The 17,648-nt window shown below is 44.8% G+C and overlaps 1 protein-coding gene and 1 long non-coding RNA gene across 18 annotated transcripts in view; one reads left to right on the top strand and one right to left on the bottom strand.

Moving 5' to 3' along the window:
* Positions 1-17,648, bottom strand: part of LOC128335599 (connector enhancer of kinase suppressor of ras 2-like) — a 443,349-nt gene that overhangs the window by 136,723 nt on the left and 288,978 nt on the right. For 11 of the 16 annotated variants that reach the window (XM_053274147.1, XM_053274150.1, XM_053274148.1 and 8 more), the window contains 3 exons: positions 11,592-11,738; positions 5,349-5,482; positions 2,630-2,841 (listed from right to left, as the gene is read on the bottom strand). In XM_053274147.1, the coding sequence (XP_053130122.1) occupies positions 2,630-2,841; positions 5,349-5,482; positions 11,592-11,738 (493 nt within the window). The remainder of the gene's footprint in view (positions 1-2,629; positions 2,842-5,348; positions 5,483-11,591; positions 11,739-17,648) is intronic. The other 5 variants (XM_053274152.1, XM_053274161.1, XM_053274155.1 and 2 more) reach the window with 1 other exon arrangement.
* The window catches only part of LOC128335600 (uncharacterized), a 59,103-nt gene continuing 53,483 nt past the window's right edge, over positions 12,029-17,648 (top strand). For both annotated transcript variants that reach the window (XR_008311655.1, XR_008311654.1), the window contains exons 1-2: positions 12,029-12,331; positions 14,021-14,135. This is a non-coding gene — a long non-coding RNA (uncharacterized LOC128335600). The remainder of the gene's footprint in view (positions 12,332-14,020; positions 14,136-17,648) is intronic.

Raw genomic sequence — 17,648 nt, forward strand, 5'->3', positions numbered from 1 at the left:
GCCACTGGAGGGATGCTGTGCTGGGGGTGGATAGGGCCAGTTGCTCTCCCCCTGCTAAATATAAGAGAATCACCACTTTGAAAGGCACCTCTTTGCTCAGTTAGCAGGTGTACTGCGCAAGAGTACAATAGCGCAGTTTTTAACATCCCTGTGACTTTGTGCACCTCTGTAATCTTCATGCACTCTGCTCATTGCACAAGTGCTTTGCTAGTCTGGATGTCAGCCTGTGAGGTCGTTCACACAATCAAAAACTGTGTTCTACCCGGGTTTGGGAGCTGTTTGTGCTCTCCCTCTGCCAAATACAGGGAATCACCACTTTTAAAAGTGTCTCTTTGCTCAGTTAGCAAGGTTTTAGACTTGGTTGCCAGCCTCTGGCTCCTTTGACTGCTGCCCCTGGATTCCGACCTGTGCCTGACCTACTCACCTCTGGAGTAGGTGGAGAGTTTAACATTACAATCATGTTATGTTGTTCTCCGTGCTGATGACAATAGCCCTATGGCCGGGGATCAGGTGGAGTACCAGCCCTGGCCCCTGAATGGCCACACTTGGCCCAGATGATTTTATTTATTGTCAGATTTGTACATTGCCTTTCACCAAAACAATCTCAAGGCGGCTGAAAATATATATTTAAAACAGGACAAATATTTTAAATAATTAAAATAATATAAATATTATAGTTCAATATTAAAAATATCAATATAGTAAAGTTAAAAACATAATAAAACACTAATACACACCAACATACAGAACAGCAGTGACAAAAAATAGTAGTCATCTAAAAGCCTAGGTAAAAAAACCTTTTTCTTGCTTGCTTTCTAAAAGCTGTTATAGAAGCCGAGAATGCTCTCCATGCTTATTGGGAGAGCATGCCAAAGCCTGGGGGCAATGACCAAGAATGCCCCATCCCACTTGCACAACTGAGCCTCCCTTATCATTGGTACAAAGAGCAGGGCCCTCTCTCTCCAGTGGAAGAAAGAGCAGGGCCCCCTCCAGGCAGGAAAAAACCTTTGGGAGCAGGAGAGGAGATCCCTTCCACAGTCCTCCCTCGCCAGCCGCGGGTTTCCCAATTGTGGTTTTGAGTATCCATGAGACGTGACAGGGAAATTGTGAATAATCAAGATTATTTGTGGTTTGGCAAGATCTTTTTGCAATTTGGGTTTTTTTTTGGTGATTTTCAGGGGTCAGGAGGTCATTTTTGGGCATCAGGGTCATTTTGGGGGGTTATTTTTGGGAGCAGGGGTAATTTGGGGGAGTCGGGAGGTCATTTTTGGCAGTCAGGGTCATTTTGGGGGGTCCCCTTCACTCCTCCTTACTGACTCCTGACTCTTTTTTCTATTTTCCACTGTATTTTGCGTTCCTTTCACGACTGCGATTCCCCTAACCCCCTGTTTGCCATTGATTTCAATGGCTCACCAACTGCAAATTCGTCAACCACAAGGTTTTCCTTCGCGGTTGGCAAGGGGTGACTCTATAGCCAATGTCCCATTGAATGATGGACCATTTGAGGCACAGCAGGGGCTGGGGTGGATAAGCTGGTCATGTCATTGGCTGGATGGCACCAGATGATGTGGTGGAGGTGCTCAACCAAGATTCCCAGCTCTGGTCTGTCTTGCTAGAGGGGAAGCCCACACAATGTAGGGGCTCTGCTTCCTGTGAGACTTGCAGCAGTGGTGGAGGGCTCTTTAAAGCCAAGGCCAATGATGATGAGAGACACAGAGGCCCACTGAAGTGGTCCCTTCCTTTTCCTTTCATCTCCTGCAGGTTGGGGGGATTTATACGTCCGGTTTAACATCTGCATGGTACATATGTGTGTACAACTGTAAACACATAGGCCTCTTCCCACACAACCAAGACCCTGGGCAAGAATGTAAGAAATGCCTTGTGAGATCGATCCAGCTAGTCCAACAGAAAGAGATGTCTTTGGGAAGCCCACAAGCAGGAGCTAGGGAAGCCAGCCACCCCTTTGCCCACAACATCTGGCACTAAGTTGGTTGCAATTAGCTGTCATGGTTAAAAGCCATTGAAAGACCTACCCACCATGAGTTCAAAGCAAAGAATCAGTGCAAGAGAAATGGCCCTAAACACCGTCCAGGTTCCAGCAAAGCTCCTCTGGTGCCTATCCATCTATGACCATCTAATTTATCGTCATTTCTTTCAATAGCAATGCAAAATTAAAGATCAGGCGCAAAAGCTAATGAGTTTCCAGGAGAGCACTTCTTCTTGGCAATCGACTAACAATCAACTTCAGAAGAGCATTTCCAAGGGAAACCACAGGAGCAAACCTTACCCACAATCAGATGAGCAGCTGTTCTATTAAGGCCCACACAAAGCCCAAGGTCTGTATCAGAAAGGGATGCTGTGTCTATTGTCTCCCCTTTTCCATCCTCCTCCCAAATGACAAAGACATTTGTTTTTATGATGTGGAAAGATGGTGAGCTGCACTAAGCGCTGGCTGGGCTGTGGGGCTGCAAACCAACTTTTGGACGTGTGTCTCATGTTTTTAATCTTGCCAAGAATGGGTGCTCAGAGGCAAGAGTTTCCCACTTCAACTCTGGCTAAAAATTGGCCTGTAAATGTAATAAACGATATATTGATAACAACTCTGGAAGGCGAAAGCCAGCAAGCCTACCATGTGTGGGGGTCTTTTCTCTTCGCCGCACCCCTGTTGCTCTCCCCCTTTCAAATTCAGAGCTGGCGGGATGGCCCTCGCCTTCAATTAAGGTGTAATATTTTCCACTTTCATGCTCCAAGAAGTAGCTGGGAGACTCAGAACCCTTCATCCCGGGCTTTCCGACGCCATATTTGCTGATGTCATCACACGGCATGATTCCAATTTCATCTCTTGAAAAGGGAGAAATACAAAGAATAAGCATGCCACGGATTATTATTTTTTTAATTATACTGATACCCTGATCTTCGTCCAAAGGCTTAGTACAGCTTACAAGGAGATCCCAATGGCAGTGCATCCAGGTCCCCCTCCCCCTCCAAAACAAATAAAGAAGTAAAAAGTTCTACAGACATGAAAATAAGATGAAAACACATGGATAAAAGGGAAATGGTATTGATATAACTGAAGGAACATATCTCTTGCACAAGTTCTCTTTTTATCATTCCTTGTTTTCAAAATATGGATGTATAAGGTACATGAGGATGCATGTATGCTGATTACTGTCTGGGTTTTCATGTAATACCATATCATATATAAGTTCTGTCTGAAAACAAGCATTTATTGGTTAGTTTTAGCATTGTTTTAGTCATCAGAGTTGGTCTTGTGAGAGCAAGCATGAATTGTCCCCTTTGCTAAGCAAGTTCCACCCTGGTTTGTACATAAATGGGAGACTCCCTGCGTGAGCACTGTGAGATATTCCCCTCAGGGGATGGGGCCGCTCTGGGTAGAGCATCCATGTGCTTGCATGCAGAAGGTTGCAAGTTCCCTCCCTGGCATCTCCAAGATAGGGCTGAGAGAGCCTTGGAGAAGCTGCTGCCAGTCTGTGCAGACAATACTGAACTAGATGGACCAATGGTCTGACTCAGTATATGTCAGCTTCCTACGTTTTGTAGATATTTTGTACTTCTAGTGCCCCTAGGGAGGGCTGTTTTCAAGACCCACTTAAAAAGATGGGGAGGCCTTCTCCACACAACAACAAATTGCTGTTTTGAAGCAGTAGCCTGAGGCTGAGGGTGCTTTGAGACGTTGTCTTCCTTTCTCCTTCCCATCCAGATATAAATCAATTCCACGCCTGCTTAGCGTCCACAATCCTGCTGTGTCTAGACCACTCACTGTTTACTTTTTATGCTGGGAAATCTCTCTCATGTGTCACTGATGTGACAAAGAATGTATTTGACTAGTCAATACAAGGCGGAAATTGAGGAACTGACCACGCGCCACCCTCTCTATGGCTCCAAAGTCTCCCTCCCAGGGCAGCCAACTCACCCTACCACAGGCTGGCCTTCTATTTCTCAAACACCATGATATCCCATGGAGGACAGGCAAGGGGAGTGCATACCAGACTTTCCAGAGCGACAAAAGAAATGCACACAGAGCAGAATGCACCACAGCATGTTGTAATTCCTCAATGTCTTTGAACACAGAAGTTGCTTTGCACATTTTCCAGATGAAAGGGCTTCGCCATTCTTTGCTATCCATAAAGGAAACACGCAGCACATTATACTGGTAATTCCTGTCTCAGGTGCATGGAGCATTTTCCCATAGGGAAGAGACTGGCCTGGCCCTGAAGACCCGTGCCTTCTGGCTGTGCTGAATGAATCTGTGTTTGGGTTTAAAACCAAGCACATTCCTTTAAGTGTTTAGGCAGGTTCCCCTGTTAACTGAGCAAAGAGGCACCTTTTAAAAGTGGTGATTCTCTTTATTGTGCAGGGGGAGAGCAACTGGCCCTATCCATCCCCAGCACAACACCCCTCCAGGGGCTGTTGCTGGTTTCTGTCTTGTGTTTCTTGTTTAGACTGTGAGCCCTTTGGGACAGGGACCCATCTTTATCTATATCTCTGGGAACTTTTGTTGAAAGCAGTATATAGATATTTGCCAAATTTGTATTCATATTTTCCTATCTGGAAACTCAGCTGCCAGCAACCTATCACATACAGACCCCCACACCCCTGAGTCTGTGTGCTTTATAAAGACTTAGGAAAGCTTCATGTGATATGGAGCTCCTGCCCTATGATATGGAGCCTCATATGGAAGAGGGACCTGACAGTTGACTCGGGGTGTGTTCACCTTATTTGAACATTATATTCTTGGGTGATGTCTGGTGGGGCTGGAGGCAGGACAGACACACTGAGCAGTAGGCAGGCAGGGGAGATCTCTCCACTAACTGCAAAGGCGTCTGTAGGAGAGGATTGCACTGACAGCTGCGACTTGTTTGGATCAAAGTAAAGGTTTCCATTAACAAAGTGTCCAACCCAAAAAGGGAAGTCTTGTGGTAGAAAGCATGAATTGTCCCCTTTGCTAAGCAGGGTCCACCCTGGTTTGCATTTGAAAGGGAGACCACATGTGAGCACTGGAAGATATTCCCTTCAGGGGATGGAGCTACTCTGGGAAGAGCATCTAGGTTCCAAGTTCCCTCCCTGGCAGCATCTCCAAGACAGGACTGAGAGAGATTCCTGCCTGCAGCCTTGGAGAAGCCACTGCCAGTCTGTGTAGACTGTGAGCTAGCTGGAGCAATGGTCTAACTCGGTATACAGCAGCTTCCTATGTTCCTAAAGTGTGTGTGAAGGGGGGGGAGAGAGAGAGAGAGAGCGAGAGAGAGAGAGAGAGAGCTTCTCTTTCCTTGCCTGGAACGACAGTCCTGTAAAACCAAGATGATCTGCATCTGCAAGTCCAGATGTACCTTGGGCCGTAGAGTCCTGACATAGGGGAGAGGATGAAAACATCTTGGAGAGTTGAGCTGTCCATTTTGGAGCTCAGTCCCATCGTGCTGGTTGGAGTCGTGGAGTTGCTTGTTGGGCTGGTTGGAATCATAGGCTGAAGAGAAAGAGAGAGAGAGAGAGAGAGAAACAAATGCATTGAATAAACTAGCTAGTTGGATGCTTTTCTTTTCTTTTCTTTTCTTTTTGCAGCAACAACATTGGAATGTGCATTTCTCCAGCAGGCATCACAGCTTCTTGCAAACTCTCTTTCCCCTTCTGGATTGCTTGTAGCAATAATTCCTCCCAAAAGAGAGATTGGTGGAAAAGTCTCTATTAGGAAAAGCATTTCAAGCCCAACATTATTGGGAAAGAGATGGCATAAAAGCAAACTAATCCTTCCTGCCACACTAATAATCCATTTTTTTAAAAAATAAATACTTAACAGCAATAAATTGCTACTTTGCAGCTATAGTGCAACAACATGAGCTAAGGTCCATGATTTAATCCAGGTCACTGCCAGTTACAGGATTGCAGGGTGCAGGGCAGGAAAGGGTTATTGCCTAACAGACAGTCTCACATTACATTCAGTATTTGGGCAAAGGTATATAAATACAACACAGACAAGCCTCTCACCTAAGTTTGAAGGGTGTGACTCTAAAACCCAGTGCATACCCCCTTTAAGAGATACAGGCGTGGGAATTCCAGATCCTTTTTCGATTGCTGCTTCTCAGTGTTTTAAAGGGATATGAGCTGAATTTTATATATGTACTCATCCTTCAGACTTGACAAGGTGCATGTGCATTCTATTACTCCAGGAACCCTAAGTCTGAAAATATAGGTTCAAAATGCAACACCAGATGGAAGAGACCTCCACAATGAGTCCTGTTGAAAGGATGAGCCTACATGGACCCCTAAGCCAGCTTCATTCATTTGGAGGCCTATGGAGGCCTATCAGCCATACATTTCTCATCAGCACACACACAACCAGGCCAGATGGACACTCATGGTGCACTTTGCAACAGGTTTGCCTGCGTGACGCAGCTCAGGTTTAAATGTGGGGAATTCAGAATATGAACTCCCCCAGTTCAGAGCCTCTCGGCAGAGCACAAACCTCCCCAAGACTGAAGCTCAGTTCCTAGTATGCTCAGCCCCTCCTGGCCCTGGCACCGGCTCTCCCTAGCATTGCATCAGCCCCCTTTCTCCTCCTGATGAAACTTGCCTGGCAACCAAAAGGGCAGCAACAGCAGCACTGAGAGTGCCAAGCTGCCTGGGAAATGGAGTTTCCCAAGGCTCCTGGGTAAGTTTCCCAAGGCTCCTGGGTACGGAGTAAGGATTTGGCATGAAGTTCCAACAAGAACCAAAGATCTTGCCTGGAGCTTTGCTCCCGTCTTACCACCCTTCTGCCCATTACATTTTATCCCACAAAGAGAAGGGAAAGAAGGGGCTGAACTCCAGTCCTACTGGGATCGGGATGGGGCTTCACTTCTATCTTTTCTCAAAGAAAGATACAGGTTGGAGATGGAGGTTGTGCATGTGTATTTAGAGCTGTCCCTGCATCCAAAAATATAGCAGATCAGGACTTATTTTTAGCTACCAACAAGAAGGGCAACCTTAATTCTGCCTGGCAATGTGGTTTGGGGAGAGCAACTGGCCCTATCCAGTCCCAGCACAGCGGCTGGAGGGTGGCCACTGGTGGTGGAGCCAGCATGGTGTAGTGGTTAGAGTGCTGGACTCGGACCGGGGAGACTCGAGTTCAAATCCCCATTCAGCCATCAAACTAGCTGGGTGACTCTGGGCCAGTTACTTCTTTCTCAGCCGAACCAACTTCACAGGGTTGTTGTGATGAGAAACTTAAGTATGCAGCACACCGCTCTGGGCTCCTTGGAGGAAGAGCGGGATATAAAATGTAAATAATAATGATAATGATAATGATACTGTTTATTACCCCTCCTTATGTTTCTTTTTAGATTGTGAGCCCTTTGGGGACAGGGGACCAGATTTGTGTATGCCGCTTCCTGCCACCGCACCTGCGCCCACATCACCAGAAGCAGGCACAGGGGCCACCATCTTAGTTCCCCTTAGACCGGCCAATCAGGGGAGGGGGGCGGGCCGATCGAGCCTGGCTGCCTCCATACCAGTCAGTGGAATTTTTCTATGTAAACCGCTTTGAGAACTTTGGTTGAAGAGAGGTATATACATATTGGTTGTTGTAGTATTGGCTGCTACAATCCCAGGAACTGACATTACACTTACAGAGAAACTATTAAAGAACCCCGCACCTGCAATATAGTGTGTCAGATTTATAAATATATATGCATGCCAATATGGATAGTCATAGATCTTAAAATACATTGCTTTTACCATTTGCAAAAAATTAATTTATGCCCTAGATTAGTCAGTGTTGACAGTGCAATGCGATGTAGCAAAGTGATGAAGTAATCAACACCCCACTCCACAAATACTCTGCAAATGATGAAATGATTGTTTGAGGCATTGGATAAGGTTTCTGGAAACAGGCTGCTAAAGCAACTCGGTGGCCAAAGACCTAGAATGATAAGTAAAAGGGAAAGAGATGCTTTCAAGTATCCATAGGGGTTCCAAGAGGAAAGCAGCCCATATATCAGGCAACACCCACCAGGGGTGACTGTAGCAAAGGCTGGCACGACTGCCATGTTTTCTAATTAAAAGCTGACAAGAGTGGAATAAAACACTAGCACAGGAGAATGTCCTCCTGCTGTTACACGAAACACTATGGCAAGGCCAACTCATCGCTGGGAAATGCCAAGATAGATCTTTGGGGAGTTCTGCTTTAGAGCCTTCATTTCACATAATCGCAGAGCTGGTTCACACCATTAGAGCCTGTAACGATGGCACCAAATGAAATAATTAGCTATGGCATCAAATGAATTGGTCATTCCAGATCACCATCAGAATAAGGATGGATTTTCCATTATGGGGCTGCAATCCTTACAGCCACCCTTCACAACAGATCACTGCCATCCTTATTATTTCCATTTTGCAGAGGGGGCAGCCGAGATGGAGAGAATAGCTTGCTCACACATCCCTTGATCTGTGTATGGCAGAGGAAAGAACAGAAGAACCGGGGATTTCTTGGTTTGCAGTCTAGTCTCTTAGCTGTGATGCTGCTACACAACAGTAGATTAAGCCCCACAGAAGAAATTCCTGATCCTCATGGCTGTGATCCCGATCCCTCTGTGCATGGAGGACAGTGCACAGAGGGGCTTCCTACCCACTGTCATGGTCCCTTTCTGTGACATACTGCCCTGACTCGGAGCATACCACTGCACTGGGGCATTTATGGGACGGGAAGGCCCTCCTGTGCCTTGAAGGACATGGTACAGGCCCTGATGCCCAAAGCTGGCTCTTCTCTAGGCCCCAGGCCATTGGTCAGCTCCCCCACCCCAAGAGAGAGAGGGGATCTTAATGCTAGCTGCTAAAAGAACACCGCACAGACAGCATTTATTGGCTGGATAAAGCTCAGATGCTGCTGCTTTAAATCAATCCCACGTGTCTAGAATCACACTCAGCGCTTAAATGCAGAAATTTATGAGGAGTGACAAATGGGTTCATATGAGCAGAAAATATTTCACACGATGAGCAATATCCTAAATATTTATTCAGCTATCACAACTCTGATGACAACCAAGCAATCAGTCAACTGGCAGAGTGCACACAATGCTATATTTTTCCTACATCAATGGCTTTCGGTACAGATGGAAGTTTTGGGATGTGTGCTTAGTTATTCCTTTCAAGATCCTTAACCATAGCAACAGAAATGGAGTTTCTTGCCCTAGCATCACCCAGAAATTTTTGTTTTAAAGATTACTTTCATTTTAAGGGGCAACAGGAAGGCTCAGAGTAGAATGCGGACTACCTGAATCCTATGTGAGATGACCTGAATTCACCTTTCCGATTATTCTTAAAGTATCCTAGTCCAAAAGGAAGTTTGATTTCTATTCTTATCTGCTAGACAGGAAAATCTACAATGATTTGGACCTTTTCAGGTAGCACATCCCACAGTCCTCGAGTGCAATTCATCCAATAAAGGTATGAGAAAGAAAAGCTGAAAGAAATCTTGCGAGTACTCTTTCTTTTTGCTAGACCTGATGGAGAGGTGAACTTGGATGCTCTTAGAGAATGACGACGAAGAAAGGGCTAAAATAAGAAAAGCGGGGGAAGATTTCTCTGATGTCAGCAGGTAAGGAGTGTTGTAGGGCATGGACAATTCAAATTAATGGAGCAGGCTCAAAAGTGTGCTCAGGGTAGGAAAAGAAAGTGGGATGCATATCTTAAAACATTATAACTGAGTCCCATGTTGCAGACTGGGATGAAAGGTAGGTCCTGAGTTTCAAATCTGTCACTCATATACAAATCTGACAATGGAATGGGTGGATTAGAAGCAAAATGGTCATTCAAAGCAGCTAAGTGCAGTAAGAGTCTAAAGTCACAGTTGTGTATGTAGCAGACTGCTGAGAGTTCTCTTTCCAAAGCACTTGCAAAGGATCAAATGGAAACTCCGCAGGCAGACCAACCAGCCATAATTCATAACAGTTTCAATTGTTTTCATACTGGCAAACAAATCATACTTGTCTTCCAACTCATAATCCTTGGGCCCAAAATCTTGAGAGTAAGCAGGCTGATAAAACCAAGAGGGATTTAACTCCCCCCTGCCTGAAAACTGTAGCTATAACAGAGGGAAAGAGACTAGATGTGATGTTTTGGAAACGGGGGAAGTGATGGTATTGACTCTGCCTGGGCAAGCCAGCGAACAAGCAGCAGTTGGCTAAGGGGGCAGCCAGTATACGATGAAGCGTTTGTAACTGTGTTCTCCTTCCATTTCGCATTCCAGTAATAAAAAAGAAGATATAAAGTGAAAGCCATCAGATTTATGTCCTCTGCTCTCAAAGGAGCAATTCCCAAAAAATTCATTACACTTGAGTTGCAGTAGAACTGATAAAGGCAGCAGAGCACACGAGTCATTGTGGCATGCTCAAATTTCACCTCTTGCCATGAGCTTGCACAGGTCGCCTCAGACAAGCTATTGCTCCTAAGAAGAGCCCTGTTGGATCAGGCCCATGTTGCTGCACTTGCCCACCACTAGTCTGGAATGTAGTGCCAGGCTTAGCATAACAGCTTTTCACTAGTGCGAACCAGATGCCCCTGAGAAGGATAGAAGACAATAGCCTTGAGTTCCCCAGCTACTCACTGGTATTCTGCTTCGGAACATGGAAGTGCCATACAGCCATGTCCTCTAAGCCTGCGTTCCCCATCTGTGACATGGAGATCATGCATCTTGGAACCTAAAGGATCGTTTTCTTCCATATGAAGAAATATCCATTCTGCCCAGCCTTTCAGATTTGTTTCAAAGGTCCTGAGATCTCTGGCATTGACTGGTAGCAGAGCTTTAAAACATTGTTCAAGTATCCACAAACTTTGCTTTGGAGGAAATGCAAAGGCATACTCATACTCTGAATAACACGTATGCCAGCCAGTGTGCTGCGTTGGAGGTTAGATAAGGGCTGCAGAGGCTCCAGTTCAAATCAGCTATGAAGCTCACTGGGCTCTGAATCATCTCTCAGCCTAACCTACCTAACAGGGTTGTTGTGATGACAAAATGTGGAGGGGGAAGGGAGAACCATGCATGCCACCTTGAGCTCCCCAGAGGAAGGCTGGGACATAAATGTAGCAGGTATAACTGTACTGTATAAAATCATGGCCGACATCCAGACCAATGAAGCCCTTGCACACCCACATGTTGCACTAGTGCACAGCTGTTGTGCCAAGTCTGGCACTGCATTCCAGACGAGTGCTGGGCCGGTGCAGCATATGCACGAGCCTGTGGCCTGCCTCACACATTTTGCCAGGAACTCTTGCACAACAGCACAGTTCCAAAAGGCCCTGTGAGTTTGTGCAGCTCCACAGCTTTCTTGCACTGGGACAACTTTGTTTCTTGCACAAGTGCTTCATTAGTCCAGTTGTCAGCCAGCAAAATTACCTGAGAAGGAATCCCGCAAGCCCACTGGGCTCATCTGAGCTGTAATTTCCCTCTGCTCTATTGGCCATCAGACCAACTGAGAGTTGCTTCTTGCTATCAGAAAATGAGACTGACTTGTCTTTTCTGACTTGTCTTTTCAATTCCCGTCTACTGACTTGTCTGTTCATTTACAATGAAGAAATGCAATCTTAGGTGACTTTCTTCTTACCTGCAGGGCAAGAGGTTTCCACCTCACGTTCTTCAAAAGGGCAGGAGCAGAGACCAGGGTGTTTTGTGGCCGTTTCTTTAAGGTTAAGATCACTCCATTGGGGTCTTCACGCAATGCATTTACCAAGTTCTTTAGCTGCCAGCCAACCTGAAGAAAAATCCCAGAATGGGCTTTTGAAAGATTTTCATTGTAGCTTTCTAAAATGACATTTCATATTGATTCTGTATGGTAGCTAAGCACTGCCATATTATTGATATCCTATATGGATTATGCCATATATATGGATTATATACTACATTATGTTAGAAGTCAGAATCCAAAAGTGTTGCTCTTAGCACCGCAGTACCTCTTCTGGCCACTAGAGGCATGAGGAGTCATGTTAATAGGTCTCTCTTGGTCAGTTAAGAGCCAGTTAGAACTGTTCAGTTGTTGTTGAAGGCTAATGCCTGTTTGGGTATGTTGTTCAATCTCTCTCTCTCTCTCTGCATGTGATGTTTAGTTTCTTAATATATCTTTATTTTTTGTTTGTTTGTTTGTTTTTTTAACTCAACCTAATGTCATTAGACAATATCTTGGGCTAAACTTCTTTACCACCAGAGCATATTCAGCTGTGTGAGGACTTTAATGTTTCTCCTCACACCACTCAACACATTATATACACCATTCTTTGAAAGAGAGAAAAAAACCCAGAATATGTGGAATCCTTTTTAAACACTTTGCAACCTTTTTCTACAGAAAAGGTAATCGTTTCTATGTTTCTTAAATATGGCAATATTAAACAAATGTTTCATTCTCATTCCAAAAAAAGCACAAATGAGTTCTTTTTTTTAAAGACAATGATGTACTGCTCTAATTTTTATACTCTCTAAACAAACTGAATTATTGCTTTTAATTATCTTTTCCACTGAAGTATCCGTGTGTTTCACTGGAGGATTACAAAACAGCAGCTTCAGAATAATTACGAAATGAATCCTTGCTGCTGTAATAGAACCTGTTAATTTGGGGGGTGGGGGTGGCAGAAGGGGGGAGTGGAGGTTGCTAGCATATTGTAGCATAATATTGGTACAATTCCTTCAAGGTGTTTAATTAAAGATAAAACATCATTTATCTGAGTTACCGAAAACTCCATGGAGAGGAACTGAATTTAAGTTATTACAAGCTATAACCACCATCTGAAATTAAAGCTTCACTAACACAGACGGGCCACTCACTTGCCTCGCCTTTCTAAAAATTACTTAGCGGCATTCCATGGTTGCTTAAAAAGTCGCTCACACAACTTTTTTCACCAGGGCTGGAGTATGAGCTGGGGAAGATGTTTGAGGGGACCATGGACAGCCAGGAAAACAAACCAATGGATCCTAGAACAAGTCAATCCGGAATGTTCACTTGAGGCACAAATGCCCAGGTTCAAATTATCATACTTTGGACACATTATGCAAAGACCCAGCTCCCTTGAGAAGTCCATAATACTGGGAAAAGTTGAAGGAAAGAGAAAAAGAGCACGACCAGCAGCAAGGTGGATGGACTCCATTACGACAGCAATGAATGCTCCACTGAGAGACCTTCAAGGCCAAGTGGAAGACAGATCATCCTGGAGAGAATCTATCTATGTGGTCGCTATGAGTCGACACCGACTTGAAAGCACTTAATCAATCAATCAGTGCAAGACCAGCTCTCTGGCTACCCCAGCACAGCCTGAATATCTGCAGCAACTCCAGTATCTCTTGCTGAAGACAGATCATCCTGGAGAGGATCTATCTATGTGGTCGCTAAGAGTCAACACTGATTTGACAGCACTTAATCAATCAATCCATCAGGGAGGGCTGGGAGGGAAGGCAGGAGTGTTTGCTCAAGATTATCTTCTTTTCTTTGTGGGCTGAGCAGCTCATGTGCCCACACAATCCATGCTGCTTCTGGAAGTGTGGCATTCTGGAGGCTGGGAAAATGCAGCGCAGCCTCCTGATATCCCTAAATGCACCACACAAGGAGTGCGGTGCATCAAGAAATTTCCCCTCAGCTAGGTGCCTGGCTTTGTGTCTGCTTGGGCTGCCTGAAGACACTCGCACCCTTTTAGCCAGGTAAATGCCTGGGTAAAGACCCTAGGCTACCCGGTGAGGCAGTGCTGGAATCGGCCATGATCCTAGTGCTTTACACGACCTGCCCTACCCCAGTAGGACTGCACAAACCTGGGTAGGGCTGCTCATGTGAACAGCCTCTAAGTGTTTCAAAACTCCTCTTTACTTTCCCACATAGATCCTGCCTGCATAATGGCAGAGGAAGAACTTCCCATATTGTTACTACCAAAAAAAAATAGGGCATCATTCTGAAAAGTGCAATGCATAAACAATGTTTTGGAAAGGCTATTAAACAGAGTCTGAACAAAAGGCCAGAGCATAAAACAAATGGTCTAAAAACTGTTTTATGGATAGTTCCCAGAGGTGCCATTCCAGATTCCTGTGGCTGAGGGGCAGAGCATGCATTGGGAGAGATTCCAAGGTGGTGGGCAAGATGCTGAGAAAGCAAAGGATTCTCATCATATTTGTTGTAAGTACTTATTTTGTATCTCAAAATTATAGCACTGTTATCAACAGATCAAGCAGTCATTCCGTTTTTTGTTTAAGCAAATGGATTTTGCCTTGGCATGCAGACAAATGTAATGCTTACTGCGCAGCGGGGAAGTAACTTGCCTGGCGAGCAAGAGGTTGTTGGTTCGAATCCCCGCTGGTATGTTTCCCAGACTATGGGAAACACCTATATCAGGCAGCAGCAATCTAGGAAGTTGCTGAAAGGCATCATCTCCTACTGCGCGGAAGATGGCCATGGTAAACCCTTCCTGTATTCTACCAAAGAAACCCACATGGGACTCCTGTGGTCGCCACGAGTTGACACTGATTTGATGGCACAAGTTTACTTGATGTGTATAAAAATAACTACTCAAGGCCCCTCCTTTGCTTTGGTCTTCATGGCATGGGGGTTGCTGTGGTTTGGTTCCTTTCTGCAGTGTGAATATAACATGAGAAACCAAGGATCACAAGCCATGGCTCCTCCCCATGTCAATATTGCCCCACATTTTGGGAGGAGCCAAAGTGGCTGGACTTTTCACATTACCTCTGGGGCACAGGGAGGACCACAATTTCTTGGGCTGCTCCTGCACAAGCAGCAGCACTCCCGACAGTGAGCTTTGGGGCGTAGAAACAGCTAATTGATTAGAAGAGCGAGAGAAAGAGAGCACAGGAGTGAAGAATACCCCCCCACACACACACAAATAAATGGCACTCCAGGTTTGCAATATCATTACAGGTCACCCTCGTTATCTGCACTGTCAGCACTTGTGGTTTTATGTATCTGCAGTAGGGCGATATATGCCCGACCTCATTATCCCTGGTACATGGCTTCGCATAAGTTCAGCACAGTTCTGCCTGTACATGGCCATGCTCTTGCTGCGTGAGCTCCTGAGTTGTGAGAGGAGTTTGGAGGAGGTCAGTGGAGTGCTTTGGTCTGCATGTTTATTTATTTATATATCGCCCCAAACCAGCATCTCTGGGCGTCTCAATATTCACATGGTGTACAACAAAAACAAATACAACAAAATTAAAAATGATCAAAACATTAAAAGTCAATGTTAAAAACTATTACAACTATAAATCTAATTAAAAGCCTGGTGAACATATTTTTTGGTGCTTCTAGAAGCTATTTGGGGTACAGTTGGGTAGCTTTGGGTCTCCTTAAGGAGCCATTGGGAGCTTTGCTCTGGAGCTTTCTGGAGCCTTTTTTGGAGCCATTTCTGTGGGGCTCCTTGGCGTCATTCTCCAGAACCTCTCTCAGCATTGTGCTGCCCTCATGAGATGCTAATGATCACTTTTAGAAATTTAATTTTAATTTTGATGAAATTTTACTTTTAGTTAAAATTTTCAAATTAAAAACAGTAATTTTAATTCTGATGAGTACTGTATTTTTAAATTTAAAGGCCAAGACAGAGTGCTGTGCTCCATCCTTACTTCTGCTTTCGCCCTTTCTTTTTGGTCATTTTGCCTGGTGAATCACCTGGGTTCTGGAACCCAACCCCCCAATTCCCATTGACTTAAGCTTTCATTATCTGCGGTTTCAATACCTGCAGTTATAGGCCAGAATAAAACTCCCGTGAATACCTAGGGCCAGTTGTATTTACAAAGGAGATAATACCCTGCAGTGTGGACTTAAAATTTAGCCTTTTGCAAAAGGTTTTTACAGAATCCAGAATTAATACTAATTTAATGACTGAGGCAGACATATGAATCCTACTCCTCCTTCGGGCGTAAGCTTATGAGATGATTTTTTTTAACCCAGAGAATGTCCTTGGATATACATTCATCTTAACTTTATTTCAAAACCATCTATTAGTTCCTGCATTTAAGCCTGAAATCAACGAAGTCTAATTTTCTTAACATGCAATCATGCCTTGGGAGAACCTGATGCAATTTTAAGGCTGGGTGTAAACGCGAACATCCAAGAGCCTCTGTGATTTCGCTGGCTCCTTCTTAGAGAAGAATGTTAAATAATTAACGTCCTGAAGATAAATTGCTCTAAGGAGAAACCTTAATGAGGGAACCATTAAAATACTAAGAATATAAGCAATTGAGGGCAGCCTGCCCTGAATGTCAGCAGGCTACAATGGAAAGCTCTTAGGACACTACAGAGGGTACTGCTGAGAGATTACATTTGGGCAAAAATAGAAAGATGACATCATGGTGGCCTGGAACTCTTGAGGGAGAATGGAAAATAGGGCTTACTGCCAGCACTTAACCATTTCATCTTAAAGAGCTGGGGCAGATGGCAGGGTTACCCTTGAAGAGAATCAGGTAGGGATCAGACTGCAAGAAGCCACCACCAACACTCTTTGAGTCAAAGTATGGAACTGCAAGGCAATAGGGCAAAAGCCTTCAACTTTGGGGGATTGTGGGTGGTTCCAGGGGGGACAATGACGTAAATAGTCCCCCAGTTCCACACACACCCATTTCTGTTTCAGAAATCTAACATGTGGGACACAGCTTGCCCACCCAGAAATGCATTTTACCCTTTCTGTGCCCCCCTCAATTGTTTTCTAGTGCCAACACTGTTGGCAGGGGCGTAACTATAATAGGACAATGGGAGACAGTTGGCTGGGGGCCCACTGCCTTGGGGGGCCCCCCAGAGGCAAGTAACATGACTGACTCCCCCAGCCACGCACTGCTTTAAGTTGTATTCATCCTCCAAAATTGATGTGAGTGTTAAGACCCAGAGCTACCAGAACAGCATGTCTTTCTCTAATACCATTAAATGACTTGCATCGTCCACAATTTACAAAACCTTAAAAAAAATAATTTAGCATGATGTTCTATTGTGGCACATAGGTGTTATAAATATATAAATTTTACTTTGCTTTTTGTTACCACTATTCAGCCTCATTTAAGATTTCTTTACTTCATGAACTGAGCTTCGGGGGGGAGACATTTTAAAATCTTGTCTCTGGGCCCACTCTAATTTTGCTACGCCCCTGACTGTTGGGGACCTGACCCACCTTTTGTTTCAGCCTGAAGTCATGGACCCACTTCCTTCCTGCTCTAAATTTTTGTGCTAACTCTAACTAGTACTGTTGTCATGGTTGGTTCTGGAAGTTTGTGCATTCTCAAGTTCCCCTCAAATCTTTCTGTGCAAGTGTTCATATGTCCAGACTTTGTTTCAGAAGACACAAGACAGGTGCTTTGCAATGCTCAGTGCTTATAGCCTCAAGGCTCCCCTCTAATCATCACTAGGCTTCTGAGAGATTCAACCCTTGACATCGTATCCACCTTCCACCATAGTCTTTGTTTACATAACTAATTGCATCATTAAAAATCAAGCATATATTTAGCATGCGGGTCAAATTAACTTTGGATAGGAATGTGCATGGAACTGGCGGAGGCCAGTTCAAAGGCGGGAGAGACACCTTTAAGTGTGGGGGAGGGTGCACTAACACCCCCCCAGCATGTTTCCCCCGCTGGTGTGCTCTTAAAAACTGGTCCAGCGGGCCAGCAGTGAACCTCCCTGCCGCCACGTTCC

The sequence above is a fragment of the Hemicordylus capensis genome, chromosome 11 (genome assembly GCF_027244095.1).
Source record: "Hemicordylus capensis ecotype Gifberg chromosome 11, rHemCap1.1.pri, whole genome shotgun sequence".
NCBI lineage: Eukaryota > Metazoa > Chordata > Lepidosauria > Squamata > Cordylidae > Hemicordylus > Hemicordylus capensis.